At 37.8% G+C, this 9,741-nt stretch overlaps 1 protein-coding gene across 2 annotated transcripts in view; it reads right to left on the bottom strand.

Moving 5' to 3' along the window:
- Window positions 1-3,602, bottom strand: part of LOC122795591 (sialin-like) — a 711,524-nt gene extending 707,922 nt beyond the window's left edge. The window contains exon 1 of one of the 2 annotated variants that reach the window (XM_044063849.1): window positions 3,243-3,602. In XM_044063849.1, coding sequence (XP_043919784.1) covers window positions 3,243-3,327 — 85 coding nt within the window. In that variant the 5' untranslated portion in view covers window positions 3,328-3,602. The remainder of the gene's footprint in view (window positions 1-3,242) is intronic. The other variant, XM_044063858.1, reaches the window with a different exon arrangement.
- Window positions 3,603-9,741: the final 6,139 nt, after the last annotated feature.

Consider the following 9,741-nt stretch of genomic DNA (forward strand, 5'->3'; position numbering starts at 1 on the left):
TATCAATAACATAACTATGACAACTGGTACATATTTATCCCTAAATACATTAGTCTTTCAGAGTACACAAGTATGCATGCTATGGAATACAGAGCTATAACTAGTGGGGCAAAGAGGGGCAGCTGCTGCAGGCACGAGTTGTTAAAGGGTACAGTTCACAGGTGCAAATGGTATGGGAATGCTGTACGTGCATTGCATTAAATAAACTAACAGCTCACGGCAACATTCCCTCAACTAATATATGGTGTTAATCAGCTACTGGACTCCAGCTACAGAAAGGGCCACAACTACTTACCAGCAGCTTGACTTCTGGTCTATTGTTCTCCGCTTCTACTTATAAAACAAAGGATTATCTCTAGTACTAGTATATCATGATCAAGCTTTTCACAGACAAATTCAAAAGTTTACATAGTTTGAAATAACAGTAATAACCTAATAGTCCTTCTCTTACTTGACCCGTAGCAGACATTATGCTAGTATAGTCAGTACAAAAGCAGGTAACTTAAACACACTACTACTAATTTTCCTTTGCAACACTGCTGCCAATATAAAATACTTACTATTTCAGACTATCAGTCTCCCACGTGTAGGTCAGTCACCTTGCACTACCACAAGGAAACTTTGCCCTGTAAGCTTATTTTTAATAATCCATCCTTTACTTCTCCATAAACTAGTTAATAATATATGCCAGGATGATTGATTATTATATCTGCCTTCCTTAATAAAAGATAATAGACTTAGGTCCTATAACCCTAAACTTCTACACTATATCAAACCAAACTATCTACCATCATCACTCAAACTATATGCTTTTTGAGGTCACTGTTCACTAAACTACCCTCTTCCATATCACCCAATGACTTTCATGTATTTGTACTCAGCCTTACGCAGTTACCAAAATCAATTTTTTTATCCCTTGTTCCCTACCAGCTGTCATTTCCCTTCTTGGCCCTTTTATTCCTCCTTCACCAGGGAAGACAGTCAACATACAGAGGTTGTTATTTAGGCAGTCATCAGAGATTTTCTTATTTTTAGCAGTAATCACATGATACTTTCCCAGTAACAAGCTTCAGGGTTTAATGTGCAATGAGCATTAAGGAGGCTATGTCACTCATTTGCACAAGTGACTGCCTTGCACCTCTTCACAAGAACCTACTCTGGAAGAATTCCTGAGATTGATAGAAGAAACAGTGACATTAGAAATCAAGGCAAAGGAATCGAGAATTTCACCTAAAACATGGACAAACAATCCTTGGGAAAACATTTTAACTCTTATTGAGACATCAAAAATGAACCCTAAATAATTAATGTGTAACTTTATACTTTATTAATTGAAAATTATAAATTTTTGTTAGTAATTTCATATATTTTATTATTTTTTTTCCCTCCTTGGTTCAGGTCAGTTGTACATAGTGTATATAAAGATTTATAATACTTGTTTCTTGATGACTGTATTGCTAAACATTATATTATTTGAAAAATAAAAAAATTATTTGAAAAAAAAAAAAGACTGCCTTGCACCCTTCAGCCTCTATGGGGAACTTTACCACATGACTGTAGACCTCAGGCAAGTGCTCCAACTTTCCTTCTCTCTGCTAGTTCCAGAAAGTTCCTAAGTTGTTAATCAAACTTGGATTACCTGAGTCATAGTCAGGATTTTATAAATCAGATTATTGAAATGATGTCCCACACATGGACAATGCCACATAACCGATTAATGATTCATGCTGAGAACCCAAGTTAGCCCCAGGACCTGTTTCAACTATCTAAATTCAGGATCTCTGTATTGCACTTACTTATTTCACTCTGTAAACCTGATTGGTCACACTGAGCCATAAACTCGTTTACAGAGGAGAGACATAGTCTATAACAGAAGTTTACCAGCCATTTCAGAGAAACAGATTCAAAAGCATGTCTGTGGAAAACCCATAAACAATTCCATCTCAAAGATATAGGAAGAACATGTAGATTTCAGGTTTCCTTGCCTCTAGAACATATTATGGGGGTGTAAAGTATCTTAAAATGCCAGCATATAGAGTATTAATTCATATAGATTTTGACATGACAGGGGAGAGAAATAAAAGTTATTCACTTAATGTAATGACAGAGTTGGGTTGGTTGTTCTGTTCTCATCACCTTTAAGACTAAGACTTGTTGGCCTTAGGCCTACAGATGGCAAGGACAGAGAGTACCTGCTATCCATTGCCTGTGAATGGCCAACATGAAATTGGTATGTTTATGCAGTCTATCCCGTGGGAATTTAAAACAAACAAACATTCAGATTTGTTTCTTTCAGTAACAACAGACTGTCACCATAAACTGAGTTTTGCATTTTGGCTGTACAATAATGTCCTTCCCTAGAGCACTCAAATGTAGACTTCAGACCTACAGTCATATGTTACTTAGGTAAGAACATGTGACAGGACACATGAATCTCCTAACAGGCTGTTTAAGTGAAAAAAAAAAGCTGAGAAGCTGCACTAAATGTTTGATAAAATTAGTTCAAATTTTAGCATATAAAGCATTCCAACTACTTTGCCTGTCAGCCTGTGGCAATGATTTTTTCCAGAAACTTGCAAAAGGCTTATTGTGAGAAGAGTACAGAGAACCAAAGCTTATTCATTGTAAGTGACTATCGCAGGGTAATCTCTAAACATATATAGACATATAAATCAGCCAGTGGTGCAGAAAAGAAAACAGCAAAATATGATTTAAGCTCTGACCTACGAAAAATAAGCAAAGGAAGTTGCTTTCTAAAAGGCTGTAGTCAGAAATGTCTTTTATATACTGACACTTTATACTATTGCCCACACCCACTTGACATTTACAAATATACACATTTCCCCAAAATTGAAACAACCGACTTAAGTGAAGTATTCTGTTTATTTTCAGCTGCTACCCCCTGCAATCATGTAAACAGCATTTCTATCATAGCAAACCTTTTTGCTAGCTATCAGCATGTTGTGCACAGACCTATGTTGCCAGCATTGTTTCGTAGACAGTTTGACGTGTTATGGGATCCATGAGAAACATCAGTCCTTGGAGATGTCCAAGAAAAAGTATTATCTTGTATACCTGTCTACATTCTCCTATCTATATGTCCTGCTAAATACAAGAATCCAAGGGCTTGTTCTTAGCCGGGATGGAATGCAAAATAAGGTGTGCATGAACGAAGACACATCTGAATAAAAATACTTAATACACCTAAATATGCATCACATCAGCAGCATCATTTTCCTCACCCGTTTTCTCCTTGGTAGCCCACAGTAACGGAACTGATTCTGTTTCCATGTCAACATCACTTGCTGTCTCAGAGACTGAGTACATAGCTGCTGCTGCAGGTTAACTTGGTATGCCGGATTGCCTACTTGTGGTTTGCAGCCTTAAAACTTGGACTCCTTCCTTGTCAGTTGATCGAAAACAGAGGAGGTGTCATCGAGATGAGCAAGCAGGGGTGTTACAAAGCATTCCCGTAGGGTCACGCCTATGAAATGTCCCACATCACGATCGGTGCAAAAGTCAGGAAGTTTAAAGATCTGATCTGAGTTTCACCTGTTGTTTTATAATTATAGACCGATAAGTTAACAGTGACCATGTGAATACAGAACCGCAAACGAGAGTGGGAAGTAGGGCTGGGTCCTGCCGTGCATTACTATCGCAACTGTCCACAGTTTTGCATGATGTGTAGATTTTTGCCTCAGATTTTTTCTGTCCCTCATAAATGGGTGTTTTTTGGCACATCACTGACGATCGAAGTCAGTAAATAATGAGATATAGTTGAGTTTTAGACTCCACAACCGTCAGAAAATGTAAACGAATGTAACACGTTATTCTAGCAACTTTTTAAAATTGCAATAGCAATATATAACATCTGTACGTGATTTAGGCTTTGATCCTCTCATAAAGTTTGGCTTTGTTCAGATTTCTTGCGCTTAAAGGTTGAGATGTATGCATATAACCTCACTAAAAAATACTAGGAACAGAGCATATGTCAATGGATATTCCGAATTTTCGTTTGATGAAACTGGATACTTCCATTTTTACACTTGTATAAAATTAAGAAAGTTGTTATGCATGTATGTCTGCATTTGTTAGGTTCAGCTTTAAAGTTTATTGTCCGTTTTGGATGTCAGCCAAGAGGGTTACAAATATAGACAAAACAAATCCGATACGTTATGAGCAAGTTTGAATTTCGTGTTAAACAGCAAAACGTGGTTATAAAAATCTGCTTGTTTTCTACGTTCATCTTTCTTAGCATTCAATTTCCCCCATCTGGTCAGTTATGGCAACTTCTGGACATAAGTTCATATATTCATACTATAATATCTGCCTTTGCAGGCAATTTTAATTCTAGTAAAATTTCCCATTCCAAAGCTAAGAATCAAACCTGTGACTTAGTCATAATCCCAATGGCAGCAGCAGAACACCAACCCACATAACTTTACATAAAGTCCCTTCTACATTCGTGTATGTCAAATCATCTGCTTCAAATGACCTTTTTTGGACAGTAGTAGAAAAGGAAGTGTGGGTTTGTGTCAAACACACAGAACAGAATACATCACTATCTCTAGTGTAGCAAGACTTCTTCTTCTTTCAGCTTTTCCCGGTTAGGGGGTCGCCAAAGCGGATCACCTGTCCGCTCATGATTGGCAGTGGAGTTTTACGGTGTCGAGTTGCCAGCCCGGCGCCCAACCTTCTACAGAAGGCACACACATGCACACACTCGTGCCTAGGGCCAATTTAGAGTATCCAATCCACTTACAGCATGTCTTTGGGATGTGGGAGGAAACTGGAGCACCTGGATGAACCCCATGCGACCAAAGGGAGGACATGCAGACTCCGCACAGAAGGCACCCCAGCCAAGGATTGAACCGAAGAACCTCTTGCTGTGAGGAGGCAATGCTAACCGCTGCACCACCATGGCTGCCCTCTAGTGTAGCAAGACTAATATTTCTTATTGCTTCTAAAAGAGGGACCAAAGCTCTCTAGAAAGTCTTAGATGTCAGTTTTCTTCCCGTATAAAGTGTGATTGATGTACGACTCTTTCCACAGTTTAAATCATTACAGTAATTCATGCACTATGCTCACTGGAGAAGTTGCAATGAGGATCTTAGGGCATTGTCTCAAGATCTTGATGCAGCCATCAGACAGTGTAGCACTGTAGCCTGAACAGTGGGGTTGAGAGGCAAAGCACAAATAAGTAAAACTCAGGAAGAGAGAGATTCTGCATTGCACACTGCAGCATTCATCAATCTAGAACTTAATTTTATCTCAGGGTATTTACACCACTCCCTTTAGTTACTGTGAAGGCTGCCAGCCTAGTCAGATAGAATGTTATAGTTAATTTTGTCATTTGTAAATATAAATGTTGAAATGCAGGCTTGTTTTCTAGAATGAAGGAATGTACTGTGAAATGTTGAAATAAAAGCTTGTTTTCTTAAATGAAAGAATATGCTGTGAAATGTTGAACTTAAAACAATGTAGCAAAAGTGCCCCCTGCTGTAAAGAAAGCTAGGTCAAGCATTTCTTGTCTGTCCTTTGAAGTTAAAATTATTTCATATCTGTCCCTTTGGAGTCAGTGGGTTTGGAGTGAAGCATCCTGCCTATTGTTTTAACTTAAGGAATAATTACTAGAGTTTATATATGGAATGTCTTTTATTGATGCAGTTTCCTGCAGGTGCAATATAATAAGAATGTAGTATCTGTCAGCCTGAGAACACCAGGAACGTGTGAAATGATGTAATGGGAACAAGGACTGCAATAGCAATTTAAACAGAGAGAATCAGAAGGCATTCAGCATTTTTGTCTTGACCATCCAACTCACAGCACTGTCTTGCTCATATGTAAATTATCTTAGATTTGTGTTTTGTTTTAGAAATAGCTAGGAACTAAAAAGAATAGACTAAGTGTTTTTCTGTGATGTCAAAACTGTACTACTGAATTATTTTAAGTATTTCTGTGTGATCTCTGAACTCTTGACTAGCACTGTGTAGTAGAAAGTATTGTCTTGTGGTATTAATTATTTATTATTAAATATTTTAAAACCTTTCAGCTGTGGCTGTTTTGTGTAGAGATAATTTAAGCTATAGAGTACATTGCCTATTTATAGTGATTACTGTACCAAGTCACTCTAATAAGCCTTGACTGTTTAGTCATACTACCAATTGGGTAATAATATTGCACAGTAATAATTGGACACCCTTTTAATTGCCTTTGAGTAGTTGATAAATATTAGCTGGGTGGTGGACAGTGGTACTACCATATAGTCTGGGTAAAAGGGGCACAGCTGGAGAACCTGTGCCAGCCTTCCCCAGGAGTGTCTGTGTGGTTGTATAAACTTATCTCAAAGTGTGTGTGTATCAGCTACTTGGGCAGGGACACGAAGCACTGGTTGGACAGGGAGGGTCTTGGAGATTTTAGCTTGCCCAGCTGGCTGAGATCTGGACCCTATAGCTGTGCCAGTGGGGAGTCGTATTGGGGACCTGGAGAGCAAGGGAATGACCAGCCCTGGACTGACTGTGATCTCTGTGTGCTCTTAAGGGAAATTGCACTTTACTGTGTGTATTTGTTATTCTTTCCTCATATATGAGACACCCTCTCTGGTGTTAGTGGTGAGGATTGAGGCTCTTTCATTGCTGGGCCAGGGTATGGGCATCACATTTCTGGTGGCAGTGGTTGGGATATCCTCACAGTTACCTCTCAACTGTCCATATTTTCCAGAATGTCCAGATTTTTGACTCATTTTTGGTTTGTGGTTTTCTGGCAAATTAATGAGGACTGAAGTCAATAAATAATGACAGGTATTTGAATTTTAGACAATACTCATCAGAAAATACATGCTAATATAAAACATGCTATTCTATCAACTCTAAGCAATATTTAAAAATTGTCCATATTTTTGGGGCCTTTGTCCCCTTATTATTTTGGGTGTTTTCCAGAATTATTGAACTAAGAACTTGAGAGGTACACCTTTAGTCATTCACCTGTACCATCTTTCCGAGTTCATCTTCCTACTTTGCTATTGTTCCAGAGCCAGGACTTCCTGCCTTCCTCAGAATGTTGTTGCAGTCACATATGGTCTGTGACACTGAAAGTCCAATATGGCATGCTCCTTGTTAGATTCAATAAGAGTTTTAAGTCCTTCTGGGACAGAGTAAATGTATAACTTACCCTCCTGTAAATAAGGCTAATGTCAGGAAAATTGCTAAGTATGTCCTTATTAGAAAAGCACAGATAAAACGAGCAAGTGTTATGTAAAGGGTATTGGTCTTCTACATTCAGGCCTCAGTCATATATTCTTACTGGACTTGGGGGCTGTGCCCAATGTGTTGGCCAGTAGCAGTATATTTTCAAAGTGTTTCCTGAGATGAAGGATACCATATTACATGTTATTTACTATTAATTTATTGCATTTGTTAACTAAGTAAGTGAACTGATCAATAGAACCTTTCCAACCATGACCCAGGCCAAGAAGGTACAGACAACAAAAACATAACAGAATATATGTTGAATTTGCAACAAAACATAAATAATCAGCTGAATTTGCAACAAAATATGGCCATTTTCACCAAGACATGGGGAATATAGATTATTTGTATACGTATAGAAAATAATGTAGTTAAAGAGGAGCAGAATGAGGATTATTTAGAAAAGATTCATGTGAAGTCCATTTATGATAAAAAGGTCTGAATGAATCAGCTGCAGTGTGCAGTAAAGGATTGTCTTGGCTGGATTAGCTATCATTCATGTTTGCATATGCCACATACCTAAAACACAACAGTATGCATTACTTAGCTAGGATTTCTAAAGCAAATCCATGTATTCTCCTTGAATTTATGACCTCAGACTTTCTACCTGAAATGAAGTACATTCTCAGTCTGTCTGGTATCTGGGATATTATTCAAACAAGCTGGTGAAAGTTTACTAAGCACTTTTCCAGTAATGACAATTTGAAACTAATGAAATTCATTCAGTTTCAAAAAGTGTAGGGTTGTTCTCTGAGAGACAGCTTTTATTGCAGAGTTGAGTAATAGCTATCCTGCAATAATTTAAATGTAAGCATATTTTGGAATAGTGATACTCTGCTTATAATGGGAAGCCACTTGTAGAAACTTAATGGGATGCAGTGATGCTGTGTTCTATTGCCCAGATGAATGAATCTCAGTATTTTGTTTTCTGTTGTCTGTAGTGGAGAAGTACTCTGAAGAAAAGGCAGTTACGTGAAGGGAAGGCCACATTTAAGCCTGGATAGCAATTCTTCATCTGGCATCCGAGATAAGAAGATTAATAATTCTGTAGAAATTTTTAAGCATGTGTGTGTGTGTGTGTGTGTGTGTGTGTGTGTGTGTGTGTGTGTGTGTGTGTGTGTGTGTATGTGTGTGTGTGTGTGTGTGTGTGTATGTGTGTGTGTGTGTGTGTGTGTGTTAAATAATAAATAGTAGTCTAAGGTGAGTCCTATATAATTATAGGTGGCAATAAACGGCAGAGGTATATTTGTGGAATCGGTGATAATAATATCAGGGACATTAATATCACATGTTGAGGTTACAAACAACATTACCTGCAGTTTTGAAAGATGTACAACTATCCTGTTAGTTGTTAACCATTTACTTGTGAGCCAGGTTTTGCAATGGTAATATCATCTGCATAAAGCATGCAGTTAAGTTATAGAAGATTCCTTGATAGATATTTCATATATAATGAGAACAAAAGTGGGCCTGGCAGAGAACCCTGAGGGATCCATGTGGTTAGCATGGCACTTTCAGTTTGAATTCTTGGTACTTTTTACACTGAATGTTCTGCCATTGAGGTAGTTTTTAAATTAAGTGTTAAGTTCAATGGAAAATGCATAGTTTGTTAGGTTCCGCAGAAGGTAAGTGTGGTCCACTGCCTCAAACTCATGTTTTATGTCAAAGAAAATAGCACCAGTCATTAATCCATTTTCCTATTGTCATACATGTGATTAGTAAGACAGTACAAAGCAGTGACTTTTATGTACTTAGTGTGGAACCTATTTTGTCTATCAAAATATCACATCAAAATATTATATATCATATTTGCTGACATATTCCAAAATTTGGTTGCAGATTTTTTTATTGAGAATTTCTACAGATGGACAAAGGTTGGTAATTGGTCTAAGGTCTAAGAGAGATGACGGTGATAGAAATTTGTGTTAAAGGAAAATCTGGGAGTGTTAGAGACTATTAAGGATTGTATCAGTAGTGGGAGCAAAAGAGTGTTAATAAAGGAGGGAGGCTGACATAGCATTGATTACACTGTCTCAGCAGCTTTGGGTGTATGGTGTGAATGTCATGTATGGAATTGTAGTCTCATTTGTCTAATAGCTCTGAGATATACTATTTGCTAATCTTTTTAAAGTGGGAAGGAGGATACTAAAGGTATATGTTCAGTGGGGATGATGCGTTTGGAAATAACAGAGTCATCTTTCATTCATGTCTCTCCAATAATTGTAATGATAGATTGCTTGCATGCAGCCTTGAATTTTACCCACCAGATGTTTAAACTGCAGACATTTAAGTAAGATATGGGTATATCTTTAGGGATTCTGTGGAGGGGGCAGAGTCATAGATTGAAATGTATGATTGTTGGGGTTGCATGGGCCTAGATTAAGTTCTACATCATCAGCTTGTGGTATAGCTAAGACAATGAACAGTATAAAAGGCTTTGTATTTTTATAGAGTGTGGTTCGTGGGCCCTGCTGATATAGATGTTTGACTTTAG

This window comes from Protopterus annectens, chromosome 1.part0 (assembly GCF_019279795.1).
Source record: "Protopterus annectens isolate FY-2018-M chromosome 1.part0, PAN1.0, whole genome shotgun sequence".
Taxonomy (NCBI): Eukaryota; Metazoa; Chordata; order Ceratodontiformes; family Protopteridae; genus Protopterus; species Protopterus annectens.